The 20107-nt window shown below is 51.4% G+C and overlaps 7 protein-coding genes across 8 annotated transcripts; 4 read left to right on the forward strand and 3 right to left on the reverse strand.

Annotated features, from left to right (window-relative positions):
• Positions 1 to 1232: 1232 nt before the first annotated feature.
• On the reverse strand, positions 1233 to 5208 carry HMPREF1120_03911 (uncharacterized protein). Its single transcript, XM_009158000.1, has one exon. The coding sequence runs from the start codon at positions 4627 to 4629 to the stop codon at positions 1426 to 1428; it is 3204 nt and encodes a 1067-aa protein (XP_009156248.1). The 5' UTR covers positions 4630 to 5208; the 3' UTR covers positions 1233 to 1425.
• Positions 5209 to 5815: 607 nt separating this feature from the next.
• On the forward strand, positions 5816 to 10670 carry HMPREF1120_03912 (NAD-dependent histone deacetylase SIR2; the record flags this gene model as incomplete). Its single annotated transcript, XM_009158001.1, has 3 exons — positions 5816 to 9157; positions 9206 to 9305; positions 9358 to 10670. 3 exons carry the CDS (start codon positions 5816 to 5818, stop codon positions 10668 to 10670), a joined length of 4755 nt encoding a protein of 1584 aa, XP_009156249.1.
• Positions 10671 to 11151: 481 nt separating this feature from the next.
• On the forward strand, positions 11152 to 12555 carry HMPREF1120_03913 (acyl-CoA dehydrogenase; the record flags this gene model as incomplete). The annotated part of the gene is made up of 2 exons (XM_009158002.1): positions 11152 to 11536; positions 11612 to 12555. 2 exons carry the CDS (start codon positions 11152 to 11154, stop codon positions 12553 to 12555), a joined length of 1329 nt encoding a protein of 442 aa, XP_009156250.1.
• A 475-nt stretch (positions 12556 to 13030) lies between these two features.
• On the forward strand, positions 13031 to 14541 carry HMPREF1120_03914 (2,4-dihydroxyhept-2-ene-1,7-dioic acid aldolase). Its single transcript, XM_009158003.1, has 4 exons — positions 13031 to 13470; positions 13568 to 13899; positions 13984 to 14205; positions 14284 to 14541. Exons 1-4 carry the CDS (start codon positions 13302 to 13304, stop codon positions 14434 to 14436), a joined length of 876 nt encoding a protein of 291 aa, XP_009156251.1. The 5' UTR covers positions 13031 to 13301; the 3' UTR covers positions 14437 to 14541.
• HMPREF1120_03915 (uncharacterized protein) lies at positions 13414 to 14914 on the reverse strand. The gene has a single exon (XM_009158004.1). The coding sequence runs from the start codon at positions 14841 to 14843 to the stop codon at positions 14523 to 14525; it is 321 nt and encodes a 106-aa protein (XP_009156252.1). The 5' UTR covers positions 14844 to 14914; the 3' UTR covers positions 13414 to 14522.
• A 49-nt stretch (positions 14915 to 14963) lies between these two features.
• On the reverse strand, positions 14964 to 15188 carry HMPREF1120_03916 (uncharacterized protein; the record flags this gene model as incomplete). Its single annotated transcript, XM_009158005.1, has 1 exon — positions 14964 to 15188. One exon carries the CDS (start codon positions 15186 to 15188, stop codon positions 14964 to 14966), a length of 225 nt encoding a protein of 74 aa, XP_009156253.1.
• On the forward strand, positions 15110 to 19621 carry HMPREF1120_03917. 2 transcript variants are annotated; one of them, XM_009158006.1, is made up of 14 exons: positions 15110 to 15891; positions 15940 to 16392; positions 16446 to 16498; positions 16552 to 17054; positions 17106 to 17161; positions 17215 to 17426; positions 17480 to 17622; positions 17679 to 18057; positions 18105 to 18177; positions 18231 to 18299; positions 18361 to 18570; positions 18647 to 18743; positions 18824 to 18918; positions 19004 to 19621. In XM_009158006.1, exons 1-14 carry the CDS (start codon positions 15762 to 15764, stop codon positions 19318 to 19320), a joined length of 2790 nt encoding a protein of 929 aa, XP_009156254.1. In that variant the 5' UTR covers positions 15110 to 15761; the 3' UTR covers positions 19321 to 19621. The 2 variants fall into 2 exon arrangements, with proteins under 2 accessions (XP_009156254.1, XP_009156255.1); XM_009158007.1 differs by having other exon boundaries at positions 15110 to 15888.
• The last annotated feature ends 486 nt before the right edge of the window (positions 19622 to 20107 follow it).

The raw sequence follows: 20107 nt of genomic DNA on the forward strand, positions 1-20107 counted from the left end.
GCCTTCTGCATCCATCACATGCTGGAGGCCGCGCCATCCAACAGTCGCGAATCAGAGCATCCATGACCCCGTTAGTATCCATGAGATAACGGTCAACATGGCAGCCGGGAATCATCAGCTCATATCGAGGAAGGCCTGCAGTTGGAGTCTTGCGAAGAACCTTGAAGGAACACCGCTTCATGATGCGCTACTACATTGTATACCAGAGTAAACTTTGTCGTAGGTTCCTTGCCGCCCGGTCCGTTCACATCCTGTTACCAGAACCATGCGCTCCTTTCCCAAGGGAGTAGTCGACCACCATCTCCTCCTTCCCAAGGCTCTAGCAGCTCAAGGTTGGAACTCGAATGTCATGTCCTCGTATTTTCGTTAGTAGTGCACCGCGCCCGCCGACATCCATCATTATTGGTCTTGTCACCGTAATAGTAGACATGCAGTCAGTGTAGGCCCGCAATCCCACTCTTGGTGACCGGCGTCGATCCCTAGTCGTAGGGCGGACACAGACGGACGCTTGCTTTCTTTTTCTCCGATTCGAGTTCGTGCTCGTGTCCACAACCCCAGTAGGAATTGATCATCTGACCTGCCAGTGACTAACAACTGTATCTTCTTCGAAGACCTTTCCTTCCCTCCTCGGGATAAAGGCGCTGGCGCTGACAGAATAATGCTGACACGGATAGACAGATGACATTCTGGTCGGTCCAAGCCGGATCTGATTCCAGGTCTCAAAAAAAAAAAAGAAAAATTCCCTACCCTTCCTTTTCCACTACTATACTACTAGTATCCATTTTAAGAAGTAGTAGTGGCAGTGAGGAGCAAAAAGAGACCCGCTTAAGGAGGTGACGCCGTCAACACTTAGGGTACTGCACTGGAAAAGGTGAAACGCGACTCGAGGGCAAATGCAAAACTTGAACTGCAGTTGTGGTCTACCTACCTAAGGTAGGATGCAGTGCAGCGGTCCGGAACTGACCTGCCTGACTCAAGTCACTACAGGCCATGGCGCAACACTTCGCTTCATAGGAGTAGAAAGGGCGCAGCGCACTGGCAGTCCCTGTTTTCCTTCTTCCGACTTTTCCTATACTGCAATAGTAAAGTGGGCGACGATTGGATAAGACGAAAGAACGACGAACCTATTGGGAACGGGGATCAGTGGTATTTAGCCCACTACCTTACTGCACCCTTGTGTACCTAGGTAGTCAGTCCTTGGGCAGATGTTGGCTGTGGACAGACAGACTGCGTTCTTCCGAGGAGATCATGGCCGTGCTTATTGCTGGGATCAATTACAGTATGTTAATATCTACATTGCAAGGTAGTATGTACTGCACACTGATGCCAGATGTACGCGTGGGCGTCATGCAATCCTATATCCAAACATTTGCCAACGACAGCCTGCCCGTATTGTGACAGAGTTACCTATACAAATGCGACCCCTTAGCTCGCCGTTGTCAGAACATAAGACGTGATGGCATCCATTCTCTCCTTGGTCAACTTCAAACTGATGATCAGGAATTCCCGAGCCAGATCTGGGTCGTTTTCTTGCATTTCCTGCCACCTCTTGCCGTCCAGCTGCCAGGTAACACAATCCTTCTCGGCCACCATGGTTGCGGTGCGCGGAGTCTGTGAGAAGAAGGGCAACTCGCCACACGGTCTGCCAGCGACGATGAGCTCGGAGAGCTTGCCTTGTGGCATATCATAATCCGCACGCAGGATGCCTTCCTCGAGGATATAGAACCCGTTGGGCCGGTCACCAACGTTGAACAGGATCGATCCTTGGGGATAGTTGAATTTTTCAAAGTACTTTGTGGCGCGGTACCAGAAGTCTTCGTTCTTGTCCGTCAAGTCTTCGAAAATCTGAAGCAACAGAGGCAATGGCTGCGCAAAAGATTGCCATTTGCTTGTGATAGACGAGTCTTCGTCAAGCGTGGTCTCGGCCACGTGATGGAGGAATGTCTGTCGTGGCGAGCTGCCCATGAATTCGGCCTTGTATGACTGTGGAAGGTCATGGTTGTGGTTGCGGCTGCGTGGGACGTCAAGGTGCCCCGATGTCCGCTTTTTCTTGCGGTGTTCTTGTTGGCGGTAAAGTGCCGTCAACAATTTGTTCTCACAATGTTCTAGCGCGACATTGAGATCGGGAAAGAGGGACACATTTGACTCGTCTGCAAAGAGACCCACGTTTTGAAGAGCTTGACCAATTTCGCCTTCGACGTCCAGACTGCTTATGATGAGCTCAACTCCACGCTGCTGGAGCAAGCGATTGATCCTTGTAAATGCTTCGGCAGCCGAGTAGTCGATTCCATTGATCTGGGTCATGTCCAAGATCAGAAATCGAAGTGGTCGGTCCCGGAAGGAATCGTCCGCAAGCAGAGCCCGGATTCGGTTTTCTACTCCGACAATAGTCCCGAAAAACAAGTAGCCTGCCAACTTCAGCAAGTAGATCTGTTGGCCAGTCTCTTTCAAGAATTTGATCTGAACTGGCGGCCGGCGGACCAACGACCTAGCAACCGTCCCGGAGTACTCAGCTCGGATGGCTGTTCTGCGGGAAGCCTGAACCACGAAACTCAGAGCGGCCAGGATGATGCCGACCAGAATGCCAATCACAAAGTCCCACACTCCCATTGTAACAACAATGATGACGATGGTGGCATACTCAAGCTTGTGGACTTTGCCCAGAGTCCCAATGAGTGCCTCCTCGAGCAACTCAATTCCGAGCAAGAAAATAAGGGCGCCAACAACCATGATAGGTATATAGCCTATAATGACCGGTCCGACCAACAGGATGCCAAACGTGGCCGCTGCAAGCATCAAGCCTGCAAGACGGTCGTTACCTCCACTGTCCATGAAGAGAAGACTGTTCGTATAGACAAGGTAGTTTTGGACACTGCCAAATAATCCGCTCAAACAGTTCGACACCCCATGAGCTATCAACTCGCGATCCACATTCAGGGTATCTTCGCCGGTCGAAATTCCGAGTGCGGGAACGTTGATAGGGACGTGCAGGACACCAAAAAATGTCAAGGCAAACATGGCCGGAATGGTGTCCGCCAATGCTCCCCAGTGAACGGCCTTGAAGTCGTACAAAGTATAGAAATGGTACCATGGGCTCCCTGCAGGTGGTGGATCAAACACCCAGCCTTTGGAGTGAAATGTGTCCATGGGGATGTCCAAGGCGAACTTGAAAAAATAGAAAATTGCGCCAACCGATATAAAATATCCTCCGACTAGGAAGTTAGATTTCACAAACCGCTGCACAATGATAAGAATGATAGCAAGCACCAAGGGGATGAGCCACAGTGCAACGGTGTCTCCCCGAAACAGCTGCTTCAGAGTATCAAGGTTATACTCGAGATTTCCCGGAAGGCGGGCAGAGACCTCGATGCCAGTTGCAACAAGAAACCATCCTACACCACCAATGCAGCCAAGCAGTATATGCCGTGGGAAGAAGCCGATAAGGGAGCCTAATCCACAGGCTCCCATCAGGAAGAAAACCAATCCCGTAAGAACAGCGCTGACAGCAAATGATAGGATAGTGGTTGCTAGAACGGACTTGGGGTTGTCCTCGCCGACTTTGTGGAGGATTGTGAAAGCCATTTTGTGGAAGAAGGGGACAACCTCGATCATCTCAGATCCAATACCACCGCGGAAGACCGACCCTCCAGAAGAATAAACAATCTGAGCCACAATTGTACTGACATAGAACATAGCTATACCGTCTGAGCCTAGATTGTCGAAGAGCTCATTGCCCAAAGGGAACAGGATCATTCCGTAGGATAGAGCATCCAGGATGTTCAGAAGCAGACCTAAGAAAACAGCCGGGAGCAGACTGGCTGGGTGCACAATGACTTCTTGGTAGATAGCACGAGGGCTCCAGGTCTTTGGATGCGACACTATATAAGCACACGATCGCGCTTTTCCAGCTGTCGTCCTCAACCTCTGCCGAATGCCATCGACTTTGCTCGAAAACTGTCGCTCGATATCATTCAATGCTCCAAACTGACCAGACGACTTGCGGTCTCCCAATAGTGCCGTCCGTTCATTTACATGAGCAGATCTAGCGGGACCTGATGAGGTTTGATGATCGCTTGTGACTTTTCCCCCGTGTCCGTTCTCATTAGCCACCTCTTGCCGCGGAAACTGCTCAATCACCATGCTCAGACCAGATACAGGACGCTCGGGATCATGGGGTGAGTCGTGCTCGGAACCGTCTCGTGACACAGGCTCCGAAACCTCTGGTATAGCATCAGGATGGCCGTCATCGGAAGTTAAGGAGTCACTGTCTGGAGGGCTTCCATGGTGAGGAACATTGTCAGACAGAGCGAACGAAGCGAGTTCGGCGGTCTGATCTCGCAGTTCTGCCGAAGAAGAATATTGAGCAGGATCCAGCTGACCAAGGAAGGAACGGTGGTAGAAAGATCTCGCCGGAGTTCTTGCTGCTGGTTGACTGGAGGTGGAACTGGCTCGAGATCGACGCGTGGAATGAGAACGGTCAACAACAGGTACAGGACTGGTTTCGCCTGTAGTACTAGTACTGCGTTCACCCTGAGACTTTCTCCGGGAAGGAGATCCAGACATTACACCGGACCTCCTCGACAAGCCAGAGCTATGGCGCGCATGTTGCTTCGCCGCAGCTGTCGACATTTTCCCAGCTTATGAGGTTATCATGCTGGCCCGCACGCACATGTTACTCGCGGCTGCGATCAACACTAAGCTCTCAAACCTGCCGGTGACGGCACACGAGCGAATCTTCCAGCAAGAGGAGATGTCTGAACCAAAGATATGTCAGAGATCAAGAATATTGACCTGGCAGGCCAGCAATTGGTTTTGGACGGCGATTAAGCTTCTTGCTTTGGTCAACTTGCTGGCCAACCGGTTTGCTTCGTGGGGAGGAGAAGGACGGGTTTTCGGATGGAATGGTCGAACCAGCGGACGAGGTTCGGCCTTTGGGGATTGAGGACAGGGTATTCTGGTAGGGGCCGTGCCTGTAGCAGACTTCGAAAGCTTTAAGTTCTGCAGAAGAATTGACTCTCGCACCTGAATGCTGGCAGAAAACGGGCTCCGGGTCTCTCTCTCCCAGTGGACGAGAGGCTGGAGGCCGGTCGCCCAATGACGGCGGCGGGAGCGATAAGAACAAAAGTCGGACTTGGATCGAATCATGCAGATAAGAAACTTGGACACAGATAAGAGAATAAGAGACTAAAATCCTTAGTAATAATTGAGGTCTCTGGCCCACCAAGATACAAGGCTCCATGGTTGCCTCGTCTGGATGTTGGAGCTACTACTTGAGCTGAAGGTTCTTTCTTTATTCATCCTTCCAAGTTGCGAGCAATCGATACTTAGGTTTTTCGTCGGCCTTATCACTCGTCTGCACGCTGGTGTTGTTCCACGACAGTTCCAGTATTTGTGAATGTGCAACTGTCCAAAAATGAGGCGCCACGTTCACTATGCCCTCAATCCACAAGGTACACATGGGTTCCAAAGGGTCTCTATCCTCACGGACCTGCAAAGTACAATATCTGCGGAAAATCAAAAGGTTGCACCCGGATAGCGAAGGCAAACATACACACGTATGGCCATTTTTCATGAACAGAGCCTGCTGGAATTGCGCCCTGCCTTAAGTACAAGTATCTCTCTGCGCCGTCAATTGGTAATGCCGGTTGTTCCCTGTATCCCCCAATCAGTATCTCTTCAACCTCACTGCAACTGACCTAGACCTGAGCCCTTCAGTTTGCTATCTTGCCCTCCTAGCTTCTGGAGCGTCCCAATAACCAGAATCGTCTCGTTGACAATTCACTGCGGTCCTGCTTGGTGGCAGTCTCCGACGACCATGGCAACTGAATCTTGCTACAACTTTGCCAAATTGCAAGAACTGGCTCGGCTGGAGTGCGTTTCAGAACTCAGCTTGAGACCAGCACTCGGCAGGTTGACTTCCGCAGATGTCCCAAGCTTCGCAACGGCCGAACATGAACATCAGGCAAGTGAATTACTCGCTCGCGGTAAGATCTCCAATTCACTACTTCGAACCGTGAGGCGACTCGACAGCCGCACTTACACCAGTATCACCGAGCTTCTCCCCTCAGCGATAGAACAGGATGAGACTGCAGGCCTCGCTCAAGCTTTATTACGCCTATCGCCTGGCCCTGAAGCTATAAAGAAGGCAGAAAAAAGGGAGGACCAAATCAGACGACGCGAGGCACTATTGGATGAAGCGGTTCAGAAGAACAATATCGCTGCTGTCTGGTTGCTCGCCCCGGCATGTTCTCAATCGGGACGGGACCGCGCCCTAACTATTGCTGTTCGGGGCAGGAAGAGCAAGAAAATCATCCTAAAGCTCCTTCAATATGGGGCGGATCCCGGTCGATGTAAAGAGGAATTTTTGGAGGCCTGCCAAACAGGCGATCATGATCTCGTCGCCACTCTTCTTCAAGGCCCCAGCTCGATCAGTCCTATGGTCCTGTTCGATGCCCTAACCACGGCAACAAGGAGCGGAGATATACAAATTCTATCATTGCTCACCCAAGCTGCTGACCTGAGCAGTGCCCGAGACTTGGAGGCTGTCTCTGAAGCAGTCCGTAGCGCCAGACTCGATATGCTACTCCGCCTCCTTCTTTCTGCGAAGGCCCGCGACCCACGTGTCCTAGACCATTTGATCGGCGTGGTGTTCAGGATGTCTGGAACTGAGGCCGCCGTCAGACTCCGTATGCTGGATGCCCTGTTCTATGCTGGGCCCTCTGGTGAGACAGCGGCTTCCTGCCTTGCTGACGCTGTCTCTCAGGAGTTGATGGCCTTTGTCCATATATTCATCAAGCATCGCGTGGACATCAACTGGTCTGATGGTAAAGCAGCCGTTAATGCAGCTCAAACAGGCCGCAGTGCAGTTCTGAAAACGGTTCTAGCCGGCAGAGGCCTATTGGCAGAGAATGCTTCTCGAGCTTTGGGGTCTCTTCCAGCCTATGTTCCACCAGAAGAGAGGAGAGTTATTACCGAATTACTCCTGGACGCCGGGGCACATGGCAGTGCAGTCGATCATGAGCTTATTCTTGCCGTCAAGCGCAATGACGAAACGGCCGTTGATATGTTGCTCCAACGGGGCGCATCAGTCGACCGTGGTGGTGGCAAAGCCTTGATTGAAGCCATTAAACAGGAGCGTGTCGCACTTGTGCATCGTGTCCTCAGTTGTCCTATGAATAACGAGTCTCTAAGCAAAGCATTTCCATCCACCCGCGCCATCCAAAAGGCGCCTCGACTGGATATAACGAAGCTAATGCTTAAGGCTGGAGCATCAGGCGAGGCTGTTGATGCAGCTCTGAGAGATGCAGTATGTGATATGAGCGAGGACAGAGATGACATCCTGATCGCTGCGCTCATACAAGGAGGAGCGGATCCTGCATTTCGCAATGCTCAAAGTTTACGACATGCTGTTACGACACATGACGTGAAACTGCTGCGAGATCTTATGAGATGTCCAGTGAATGTGTCTGAGGGACTGGCATCTGCGCTGCTTGATGACATTATGAAGCTAGGTGAACGTGATATACGTTACAGCATGATCCAAGAGGCCATCAGGGGCCGTGCCAATATCAGCAGCGTGTCTAATGCGCTCATTGCCGAGCTATCGAGATGTACTTGCGATTCTGGGATAATCAAACTACTCCTCGGGCGAGGCAGAGCCGATGTTGGTCACGACGGAGGGAAGGCATTGGTCCTTGCAGCCCTACAAGCCCACACCGACAATTTGATGCTGGTCCTCTCTTCATCGACGGTCTCCTGTCAGAGTGTTGAAAAAGGTCTCTGTGCCATGTTGGAAAGCAGGAAGCTTGACGATGGCCAGAAGGCTGCAAGGGCTGAGATCATACTTGAAAGAACGAAGCCTTCGGAGACCAGTGCCAATGCCGGATTCTCTAGCTATGTCAAGTTCTGCAAAAGTGCGGTGTCCAAGGGCCGGGAGTGGCCACTCGAGACTTTCAAGGTCCTTGTCCGATTCGGAGCTGATATAAACACTGACAATGGCTCCACTTTCGCTTCCATCGTTGAACCTGCGGCAATCCCCCTGATGACTTACATTTTATCATCCGCTACCCTACGAAAAGATAACGCAGACAGGGCCCTTCTATGTTGCGTGGGTCTACCAGACACATGTGACAGATCTGAGGCGCTTCGTACGTTGCTTGGATGCCGTCCCACAAACGAGGGAGCTTCCATAGCTCTGATTGAAGCCACCAGAAGAGGATTTGTTGAGGTAGTGCAACCGCTGCTTCAGTATGGAGCCATGGCCGATTTCCAGGACGACGCTCCGATACGAGAAGCAGCCTCCAGAGGGAATGCAACGTTGTTGTCTTTGTTCCTAGAGGCGAAAGTGGCCAGAAGGTCCCTTCGAGCAGCATTCCAAGTGGCTGCTCAGTTGGTCCATCCTGAGTCAAGGTTCGAGTGTATTAAAACTATCCTCTCCGCGGGCTTGCGTGGTGATGTCGTTGATCTATACCTGGTCGGCCTGGTACGTGCCCCCGCGACGTCAATACAGGAGATCAAACTTCTCCTGGACCACGAGGCATCGGTCCACGCGCACGAAAGCCAGAGCCTCATTGTGGCAGCAACCTCGAAATCCGTTCATCTTTTGCGACTGCTGTTCACTAAAGCAGTCGCTCCCGAGAGTGCCAGCCTTTGCTTCCAGGCTTGCTTGGCGGGTCAGTTGATCCAGAGCAGCAAGGCGCCGATTCTTGAATTCCTCTTAGAGAAGGGAGTGGACCAGCACCTGAAAGATGCCGCATTACTACAGGCGGTGGAGGGTTTCCTCTCCACCTCAAGTGCTTGCCTCTCCTTGATGAGAATGCTTGTGCAGCACGGGGCTAAGGCAGACCTAGCTGATGGTCAGGCTTTGTGTCGGGCGTGTGAGGCCGGCAGCATTGACGCAGTCGTGGCCATCCTTCAAGCCAGCCCCTCAGTAAGGTCAAGGTCACGAGCCTTGCACTCCCTCCTCAAATCCGCTGTTTCATCGGCGGCTTTCTGCCACATTCTCGATCTGTTGATGTCTATGCCGCCGACGACAGGCTCATCCACTCCAAACTTTGCGGACCACCGCAATTCTTTCGTTTCACCGATCCGAGTTCTCTTGAAGCACAGACCGGGAGATGCGCTTGCACTGCAAAGGGTTATCAGTTGTGGATGCAACGTAAATGTTCTGACCCTTCCTCTCATGCTATTCTGACCTTGAACCCAGCTGACCGGCCGGACGGAAAATGATATCTTATGTTGGGCTATGTCTCAAAGTGATCCTCGAATCAAGACCGAATGCCTGCAAGTACTGATTCAGCATGGGGGTAGGACGCTCCATTGCGGCAGGGTTCAAATCTGCTAACCAATTGGATATAGCCAATGTCAATTACAGGGATCCGAACACCAAGGAGACGTTGCTGTTACTGGCTATGCGGACCGGGCGGATAGCTCTCATGAAAAGCCTGGTGGCGGCCGGAGTTGACGTCTCTGCTGCTAATGATAGAGGACACTCTCCGTTACTTATCGCCATTGAGCTGGGTAGCGATGTCATCGCAGAGACTCTCATCGAAGCTGGAGCGAACCCGAACGACGGAAGCTTACACCAGGCCGCGCGGGCTCTACAGCCGAAGCTTCTAAAAGCTCTACTCCGACATGGTGCCAACCCAAACTATCACTCCCGAGTGCACGGCGGTAGAACACCCCTGGCTGAAGTTTGTGTCTCGGCCAAGGTAACATCATCTTCCTACCAGGACGCAATAGTGGTCTTCACCGAACTTGTCAAGAGCGGAGCAGACATTGAGAAACGTGTGGACAGAAAACCACTCATCTGCATTGCGCTCGACAACCCTGACCCTGTCATGGCTGTTCAGGCACTCATTTCCACATGTCTTTCCGAAAAACGTATCGATGATGATTTCAACCTCTATGAACAGGGAGGCATGATGTACTCACCGACATATTATGTCTTCAAAGGGGTATTTCAAGGACAGCAAACACAAGCCGGTGAACTTGTGGAGCTTTTACTGCGGTACGGTGCAAACCGTGACGTTTACTATAGTCTCCGCGGACCGCAGCCTCCGGACGCTGTTGGTATGCCAGCACCCATTGCTGAAAAGGAAGCGAAGAGATTGGCAAGGGCAGAACGTATTGCCGAAGAGGAGGCTGACCATCGACGGAAGATGCAGCGCGCCGACGAGGAGGAAGCGCGACTGCGGAGGATTGAACAACAGCAACACGCCCTTAGGTACGAACGCAACGAAGAACTTGCCACCCAGACGCTCCAGCATGCTCGCCTCATGAACCTAGTCGAACAGGAACGAAAAGCAGGCGACATTGCACACGAGCAATCACTTCGCAAGATCCGATGGCAAAGGGGCCAGGACCGCCTCCAGCTACAACAAAGCGAATACGAGGAGGTCGAAACACACCGGGAGAGACTGTGTATCATGGATATGCTTGCGATCCAGCAGCGAAGGGCTCTCGAGTTGCAGAACCGCCGAGACTTCGACGAGGTGGAACGAGAGGCGATTAAGTACAAGGCCAGTATCGTGGAGGAGCTTGCAGAGAGGGAACATGGGCGGAAGACGGAGCTGTTGGCGCTCATGTCAACGGGACAACTTGGGCTGGAGGAGCCTGATGGCGGAGGGTATATCGAAGGGTTAGAAGAATCAGAATCAGAATCAGAATGAGGTGATGTTGCCGTAGACAAGATGAGACAAGTGGAGCCACGAGGCTGTGAGGCTGGGCAGAATAGTAACAGCGAGGACAATGTACGACTTACTAGTAACCGAACGAAAAGGGGAAGCGCCGAGGCTGGAGTCAACATACATACTACAATGATAGAGACCGCCTTAGTCAGCCGATTGAGCTGAGCCTCCACTGGCCACAAACCGGGGGATCTGGGGTGAACCGGATGACCCGTCACCGCCATCTGAGTCGGCTCTAATCTCGCCCAGTCCCCCGCTCCGAGGCATCTTTCGGCATCAGCTGGTGTCTGCACATTGTCGACTGTGACACCCTGTAAAGGGGCCGACATGAGATGAATTTATAACAAATATGTACTCAGGTTGGTATCTGTTTTCATGCTGACCTAGAGATTCCAGCCCGTGAGATCAGACCGTGGCGTTGTCATTCTGTACCTAGACCACCATTGTTTGTGCAGTGATTAAGATGTCCTCCTCCACGCCCATTCCCTTCTCCGAACCAGCCTGGCTCGCTGGCCTTCCCTCACCCTACTACAAAGAGACACACCGAAAATGGCAGAAGAAGTGTCGGGCCTTTGTCGAGGAGCATCTTCTTCCGTACGCCATAGAATGGGAGCGCGAGGAAACCGTACCGGAGCATTTGTACCAGACGTTCGCGAAACACAACATGTTGATCCCCAACATGGGCGCACCGCTTCCTGTGGAGTGGTTGAAGAGACTGGGGATCCATGACATCTTGGGCACGCTGGTCGAAGAGTGGGATTACCTGCACACGGGGATCTATCTGGATGAGATGAGCCGATCCGGCCTCGGTGGACCTGGAGGATCCATGACGGCAGGGCATTCGTTTGGTGAGTTTACAAAGCCTCTTTCTTCCTGGTTTGGGTGTCGACATTTCGGCTAATGCGTTTGTTTGTCTAAAACAGCCATTCCTCCGATCCTGAAATTCGGAAACAAGGCACTCCACGAGAAGTTCCTACCAGACCTGATTCCAGGCAAGAAACGATGCTGCATTGCAATCACGGAGCCAGGCGCAGGCAGCGACGTGGCCAATATTGCAACGACGGCGACCAAGACTCCGGACGGCAAGTTTTACGTTATCAATGGAGAAAAGAAATGGATCACCAATGGTGTCTGGTCAGACTATGCGGCCATGGCGGTGCGGACAGGCGGCCCCGGTGCGTCTGGACTAAGCATGATCGTGTGTCCTCTCAAGGGCCACCCTGGTGTGAGGATGCGACGGCTCAAAGTGGCCGGGCAAATCAGTGCGGGGACGACATACATTGAACTCGACGAGGTCAAAGTGCCCGTGGAAAACCTCATCGGCGAAGAAGGCCTGGGCATGCGCTACATCATGACCAACTTCAACCACGAGCGGTTACTGATTGCAGTGGGCGTGGCGCGTCAGGCGCGCGTTGCTCTCTCCGCGGCCTTTGAATATGTCATGAAGCGCGAGGCTTTCGGCAAGACTCTTATCGAGCAGCCCGTCGTGCGTCATCGGTTGGCTAAGGCCGGCGCCGAACTCGAATCCCTTCAGGCCTGGGTTGAGCAGTTCCTCTACCAGATGACGCAGCTGCCCAAGGCAGAGGCCGACGCCAAACTTGGTGGCTTGACGGCTTTGGTCAAGGCTCGTGCCGGAATTGTGTTTAATGAGTGCGCTCAGACTGCTGTCCTCTTGTTCGGAGGAAATGGATATACTCGTACGGGACAGGGTGAGATCGCGGAGAAGATTTACAGAGAGGTGCCTGGTGCAAGGATTCCCGGTGGCTCCGAGGATGTCATGCTTGATCTAGCGATCAGGCAACTCGTCAAGAATTATCGAAACGCTACTAAGTCCTTGGAAAGGCCGAGGGGGAGCAGCAGGCTATAAGTGCGTGGAAGTTGGCCGTTTTGCTGGGTATTTGTAGATTTGGGCTGTAAATCAAATCTCCGTCGCCAACCTAGGTTTTTTATGAGTACTTCCTATCTTATTAGATGCTCGGTTCATGTGTAGCCCTGGTCGATCGGACTGTCGCCGTAATGAGGTCTCCAGCCCATGGCTGTTCAGAAGCTTTATACTTGTTCCCAGATATATATATCACCTAGACCTGGTGGATGTACCCAGGGACTTATATATCTCCCTAGGTACTATATGTATCTACTACTCAAGCTGTCTCGTACGGACTGCAGTAGCACACTGGGTACATTGTTCTACTACCTATGATGACTGAGATGACTACGCCCTTTCGGCGTCAATTAAGCCGACCGGAGCCTCCCCGAACCCCCACGCTCCTGCCAGTTTGCCGCGTTCAATGGAACTTCGTTTCGGCCGACTCTACCCCGCGCCCAATGTTTGAGGACTTGGACGAACATCCCCGTCGGTACTCGGTATGCCTACCGTAGGTAGGTCCAGGTAGAAACACTGCCTCTATTTTATTTTTCTTTGCTTTACTCTATTACTCACATCCCCTACGACGACAGCTGAGCTTACTGCCGTCCCAGCAGAGTCAGCAAGAAGGCAATTGGACCTGGTCTGTCTGTCTCAGTCTCTCTCGTTGTCCGAACCGACCCTCCTCCGACCCTCCTCCGACCCTCGAGAAAACCGGCGCACTGCAGTCGACTCGACTCGCTACAAAGATGGCGACCGTCATGAAAAACGCAAACACGCTCCGCAAAGCCCTAAACACGGGTTCGGGCCTCTCGTTCGGGGCCTGGCAGATGCTTCCGGGGTCACATCTGTCGCGGACGATTGCGCGGGCAGGATATGATTGGATCTGTATTGATTGCGAACATGGGAATATTGCAGGTGAGATTCAGTCCCAAAAAAGACATATAATAATACCTACTCCACTACACTCCGTATGTTATTAGCGATTCTAATGCTGATACTGATGGACTGCTAGACAACGAAATGCACGAGTCCGTCCACGCCATTGCCGCCTGCAACGTCAGCCCGATTGTGCGGATCCCCGCCAACGAAGGGTGGATGGTCAAGCGAGCCCTGGATGCCGGAGCGCACGGAATCATTGTTCCGTTGTTATATAGCGTCGAAGATGCGAAGAGACTGGTTCAGACGGCCAAGTTTCCTCCGGCCGGCAAGAGAGGGTTTGGCAGTCCGTTTTCTATGGGCGCGTTCGATGTCAAGGGCGACTTGTCTGGTTATGAGTATATGAAGAATGCGAATGAGAATCTTTTGACTGTTGTTCAGATTGAGACTAAGGAGGCTTTGGAGTCGGTGCGTATAAAACACCTCTCTTTCATGCTTGTGATCAAACATGCTTGAGGGCTTCGCTTGACTGACTGTTGGTGGGTTGTCTAGGTCGAGGAAATTGCCAAGGTTGATGGCATCGATGTCCTTTTCATCGGACCCTGGGATCTGGGTAACAATATCGGATACCCAGTCACCGGAGATTTTGCTCCAGAACTTAAGGCAGCTATTGAGAGGATCCTGAAGGCCGCTCAGGCTGCAGGTAAAAAGTCCGGGATTTACTGCCCCTCTGGCGAATTTGCCAGACGATATGCCGATATGGGATTCCAAATGGTGAGTTTCTGGTCAACTGCCGCCACATTAGATTTCGCAATAGTTGTGGAGCTGCTGCTGACAGGATATCAACTTTAGATCTCCGTCGTCAACGATATGACTGCCATCCCCACGTTCATGGCAGAATCGCTGTCAAAGGCCAAGGGCTCATATGGCCATGCGGCCGCCCAAGCTGTCAAGGGAGCAGCATATGGAGCAGTCAACTTGGTGTCCCAGGATCAGAAGAAATGAATAAAAATTCATTGTCTCTTTCCGAGCGTCTACCAATAAAATATACCTACCCCACAAACTGGGTAGTACGTCACTCATATAAAAAATCAATGTTGTTCGACCTCGTCCACTGCCTTCTCCACTTCTTCCACGGTAAAGCGATGCATGAGTTTTTTTGCGGTGTCCAAGGTTGGGCCAGGCGGGCTGGTAGTTGCTTTATCCACGTGTAACACGGGCACGTCGAAGTCGTAGACGTCCTTCCATTTCTCGTGGCCTGGACTCATAATATCTACCTCCTGGTAGTCGATGCTCCGTTTCTTTTGCACTTCGGCAATGCGTGACTTGGCCACGTCGCACAGTCCACAATTTGCACGTGTGAAAAGTGTCAATCGGACCGCAGCCGTGCGGAGGACAAGTGATGGACGCATGCTGAGAAAGCCGAGTAAGATAGCTGAACGATTTTGAAATAGAGTCTGAAATAGAGAAGATCGGGGGATCGTAGGTCTCAATCGACAAGCTAAAGCAGAGTTTCACGAATGGGCAGTGTACTACTTCGGGAGGTTGTATGCCGCTGCTTTATGCATGCCGTTGCTCTGGTCTATCTCTTTCAGGAATGTTTCTCGCCGCTCTAAATGCTTATTTCCACCGCGTGAATCAACCTTGACCTGTATTTGTTGTACATTGTAGTTTCCATCAGCAGTTAACACTCCTGCAAGCCGCGCCTTCTCGTTGTTCTCCTGTAAAGGTGAGGAGATCTTGTCCAGGAAGGTCATGGCGAAACCACCCTATATGATTCCCAGCTATATGCCAGTGTCCTCAGGTTCTTTAACTAACAAGATATTCATGGTCGGACATCCTCACATCGCATTCGCGGCACGACCTGCGCTCTGTCCAAAGAAACTCCTTGACCTGGTCTGCACAGAGTAGGTGCATTTATCATGGCGCGTACTAACACACGTATGCGAGATGAGACAAGTTCTGCCACAGCCTCCAAGTAGGCTCAGTGTCTGCGGCTTGCTTGCTCAGACCGCAACTGTTCAAATCTTCTCCGCCTCAAATTGCTTCCGGATTACAGCCTTGGTAGCTAGGTAAGGATGGAAAGTACATTCTCTGGTACTAGGACAGCGTTGTGTGCCACGTCCATTCCAACGCACCCTCAGGTGACCACAAAGGTCCGTTATGGACCGTCCAATTCCGTGGGCGGAGCCATGAGCCAAGCCAACGCCTTCAAAGACGACCGCAGAACAGGTGATCTCTTGTTGTGATAAACGCCTATCTAGGCCACACTTCACTCGACGGCCGCACTTCACTCAACCTCTTTACTTTCTCACTCCAATCCATTCAAAATGTCAGATCACCAGAGTTTGCCCCTTTCAGCTGAAAGTAGGGCCCTTCTCACAGCTCTCCTGGCAGCTACGGTGAAAGCCGAAGAAGATTTACGAGTATCGTCCTCGTCAGCGCGGTCCTCCAGAGGTGGTTTGTCCAACAAGCGATGTGTGAATCGAAGTGCTAACCCGAGCAAAGTCAACAATTCCCGTATTACCAACAGAGTTCCTCGACGCCGACCCATTTCGTCTTCAAGCTCAATGGCTGCTGACCGTGAGAGCAGCTCACATGAAGCCACTCTTCCTGTTGTACAGGATGACAGTACCCATTCTGGTTCGCCCCTTTGCCAATTCGGAAGTGGAAGTCTGCCCGCGCCTTGTGAGCAGTTCGACTTCAGCTTAGAGCCGCTGACGGACGTCAATATGATTCCTGAAGAGCTCCCAAACGCGTCGATCTTTACGGTTGATATACAAACTGCGAGTCAGATCGGCCGGCAGATCGCTTCAGAGACTGCTTCTGTGCTTGAGCTGGTCCGCCCCGGCTGCAAGCGTTCTGGTCTTGATATGCTTTTGGCAGAAGCTAAACGCCTAAGTAAAGATCAATCTGCTCCTCCATTGAAGACGATCGCTGTTGTTGGTGGATCGGGTGAGGGTATCATACACATAATGAACAGCTTGTTAATCCTGTGATCTGACGGACTCTAGGCAAAAGCAGCGTCGTCAATTCGCTCCTTGATTTTCCGGAACTGGCCAAGACAGTAAGTCGTTGGAAACTATCCTGCGGTGCCTTGAAGCTCATCTTGTAATCTAGGGAGATGTCGGAGAGGTCTGCACAACTGTCATTACAGAATACCGCCAGAAGACAGAGGACCAGCATGGCGCGATCACAATTGAAGTGGAGTACCTTTCAAAAGAAGCGGTCAAGCACCATATTGAAGAGCTGTTGTGGAGCTATCGAAACCAACATTACCTTGACACGGCTGATGAAAAGGGTTCTCTGAGGGATGCCAAAGGCCAATCCCGTCTAAGCAATAGAGACCATGAGTACATCGAACTAGAAGCCGAACGCGCGTGGTCGGCTCTGAAAGCCGCATTTGGCCACCACTCCGGCTTTGGACGAGAAATGCTTACTAGTCAGACGCGCAAGACTTCGTCGATCGTTGCACAATTGGTGCAGTGGTCTCAAGAGCTGGAGTGGGCAAAGGGCATCGTGAACGGAAAGTGGCAAACAACAGCTAATGATGCTGATGAGTGTTGCGAGAAAGTCAGCACGTTCATGCATGACAAATTCTGGCCGTTCACAAATATCATCAGGTGGGTTACGAATCCAACTATCGGTGTTCGCGGCACTGACAGCACTCTCAGAATCTTCATTGATGCTCCGGTTCTTAGGAGTGGAGTCATCATTGCAGACTTGCCAGGTAGGTTGTGAAAGAAACCTACAAACTGACAAGTTCAACTTACACGGCTGTAGATCTATATGACACAAACCTTGCCCGGCGTCGTCTGACGCAGAAATATCTTCTCCAAGTTGACCATGTCCTGCTTGTCACCAACATCATGCGAGCTAAGACAGATGCATCGTTGAGCTCCTCGCTCTACCAGGATCTTCTCCAGCACATCCCTATGGAGGAGGTATCAGCTGGGCTGATTTTAAAAATGGCTATCGTCTGCACCAAGATTGATGTAAGGAGGATCAATATCAGGGGCCAGAACAGAGGAACGCTAACCAGTCTCAGGACATCAATATGACCGCCAATCGACGAGCATTCTGCGGCGAGAACAAACCCATCTCATTGCGAGATATGGCTCGTCTCGAGGAGGAGCTGAAAAATGCCAAGGCGATGGACAATGAAACGCTTGCCAAAGCCTTGAAGAGACAGTATGTTCACATCGCTATGAGGATCCCCTATCTAGAACTAAACTCGCGGTGTCCAGACAGAAAACCATGCTCATCCGCGCCCGGAACAACCATGTCACTACCGCTTTGCAAGCTGCTTACGCTTCGGAAGTGCGTGGTGGGAAGCTGGACGTGTTTTGTGTTTCAAACAAGCTGTACGACAAGTATCGGGGCTCCCATGACGCCGACCTGCTTCAAATTAGCGGCATTGCAGACCTTCGGCAATTCTGCACTTCCACCACGAAAGATGCAAGACTGTTACGGGTTCAGAACTTCCTTCGCTCTGAACTGGCCGGCCTGTTAACTTCTGTTGATTTGTGGGCCACCCGTCCGTTGCGTACTGGTACCAGTTCGCAGATGCACGGTGCGCTGCGCGGCGCCGTGGCGGGACTGAAGTGGCAAGCATTGAACGAAGTGGTAATGTTCTCCTGCTGCATTCGAATGTTCGACACTGACCCACTCAGACCGCTACCGGCATCATGGAAGGTCGTAACAGTCTGCACCAGGACTTCGTCCAGAATCTTTTCAAATTTTTCGGTGGGTGGACACGTTCTCACTGGGCTTAGGCACATGTGCTAACAGAGACGTAGAACGAAGAAACGATGAATGGGAACGCGAGGCCGCGCAGCGAAGCCGGGTATGGACAGGCTGGCAATGGAGTAGGTCTCCGTCAGAGCACGGCTATTTGAAGCACACTGCTGACCAATACCTCTACAAAAGGCCGACTTAAAGCATGGGTGCTCCGATACGGCAGTCATACCACAGTCAAAGGAGACAAAATCGACTGGAATGCAGAGTTGATCTGGAAGTCGAGAACGGAACTCGATTTCCAGTGGAGTTTATTGCTCGAGGATTGCATACCCGAAGCATTCGAAAAGCTCTCTGAGAAGATCAAGGGCCACACCCAGCGTTTGACGAAGTCTGTCGAAGGTAAGTTGCCTCTCGTGTGCCTGTTTGGAAATATCTCTGTTGCACTGAGTGCTGACCTTGGCCAACCTGTGATAAGGCGACGTACCAGTCTTCGCGCACAGCCTCGATCTAAAACTGCGGGCCATTGAATATGAGTTGACTCAAGCTCGACAACTTTTGCTCCAGAAATTGAGGTTCGTACCCCGTCTCCTATTTTCGATACGTCATGATAAGCTCTTGTGCGCCCTGGCTTACATCGACTGCTACCAAACAGGTCAATTCGCCGAAACAGTTTCGAGCCGAACGCGGGCTCGTACGTTCTTGCAGAGATGATTCCAACGTACAGATCGGCTGCAGAGAAGTATTATGGTTAGTACTAGCTTTGTGTTGCGGCAATTTTTGTTCGTTTCCATTACTACCAAAAACCATCTACTGACAAAATCGATCCACCCAGGTCATGAACAAGCATCCCGACAGAATGATATCGTACAAGGTCGAATCATCCTCGACGGTACCTTGTTTCCCAACATCAGCAGCCGAATTGTTCACGACATCACCTCTGCGCGGCAACAAATCTTCAATGAGCTGAGCCGCTCTCTGGAGAAATTGTTTCGCCTCGATTGCGACAATCTGGAGTACGCTTTAGATTCTGACAACAAAGCCGTGTTGCATATCAACCAAGATAGGGTTCTCATGGAGCTGCTGAGTGGAAGGATCCAACGACTTCAGCTGCAGCATCAGAACCTGCTCGAGAGGTTTCCGCAGCTCTGATGACGGATTCTCGGGGCATGAATAGAAGCTGGGCACGGATAGAAGGCTGCGTGGGGAAGAAAGGATGGCATATGGATAGAGGAACGTTAAATCGTTGATAGAGGAACGGCCAGGTCGGTCTGGGATCGTCACTCTCAGTCAAGAGAGTGTGGCACTGTGTGCAGCCATCAGCTGAGATCCAGACGAAGACAACTCACAGCCCGGCCTAGGAAGGATACCTAGGTATTTGTCTGAAGTACACAATCCCTACTCAATTGTACGATTACTACCTTTTTTTATTCATGATATGCTTGTTTCTCAACTCAGTAGCTCCCATCCATGTCGTTCTTACCATGCTTGAGAAGTAAACACAGGCAGTCGCCCTGATATGTTACCATGAGACACATTAGGCATACATCATGGTCTGTCTGAAATCCGTTTGATCCTGACTTATTATGCTGGTGGTACACTTGTTCTAATGCCTATCTTTCTTCTCATACTTGACTGCAGTGGTACAAATACATTGGCAGCCCAACTCTTCGATTCATGCATGTGATATGTTAATAAATCATACCCACGGGCTATATGATCATTAGGAGGCCCTGCAGCCCTTTGATAGTGGCTTCCATGCTGTTAGTACATGTGTTTCGACAAGGGTTTACTTGATATCCTAGAGGCAGTAATACTATTATACTGCTAGTGAGCGAGCAGCTTGTTCCTCAAGATCGCCGAGTCTATCGTTGCACAGCTGTCATACCTATCGATCTCTTACTTTGCTCAAGTAAGGAGTTGCAAGATACACAAAGGA

Source organism: Exophiala dermatitidis, assembly GCF_000230625.1.
Source record: "Exophiala dermatitidis NIH/UT8656 unplaced genomic scaffold supercont1.3, whole genome shotgun sequence".
Taxonomy (NCBI): Eukaryota; Fungi; Ascomycota; class Eurotiomycetes; order Chaetothyriales; family Herpotrichiellaceae; genus Exophiala; species Exophiala dermatitidis.

What these genes read in the sequence shown, in the direction of transcription:
- HMPREF1120_03914 (XM_009158003.1), top strand. Translation starts at nt 13,302, where the DNA reads ATGGCGACCGTCATGAAAAACGCAAACACGCTCCGCAAAGCCCTAAAC. An exon ending in CGAACATGGGAATATTGCAG is followed by an intron (nt 13,471 to 13,567) that starts GTGAGATTCAGT and finishes ATGGACTGCTAG; the next exon opens with ACAACGAAATGCACGAGTCC. An exon ending in CCGATATGGGATTCCAAATG is followed by an intron (nt 14,206 to 14,283) that starts GTGAGTTTCTGG and finishes TATCAACTTTAG; the next exon opens with ATCTCCGTCGTCAACGATAT.
- HMPREF1120_03917 (XM_009158006.1), top strand. Translation starts at nt 15,762, where the DNA reads ATGTCAGATCACCAGAGTTTGCCCCTTTCAGCTGAAAGTAGGGCCCTT. An exon ending in GGCAAGCATTGAACGAAGTG is followed by an intron (nt 18,058 to 18,104) that starts GTAATGTTCTCC and finishes TGACCCACTCAG; the next exon opens with ACCGCTACCGGCATCATGGA. An exon ending in GGCTGCAGAGAAGTATTATG is followed by an intron (nt 18,919 to 19,003) that starts GTTAGTACTAGC and finishes CGATCCACCCAG; the next exon opens with GTCATGAACAAGCATCCCGA.
- HMPREF1120_03911 (XM_009158000.1), bottom strand. Translation starts at nt 4,629, where the DNA reads ATGTCGACAGCTGCGGCGAAGCAACATGCGCGCCATAGCTCTGGCTTG.
- HMPREF1120_03915 (XM_009158004.1), bottom strand. Translation starts at nt 14,843, where the DNA reads ATGCGTCCATCACTTGTCCTCCGCACGGCTGCGGTCCGATTGACACTT.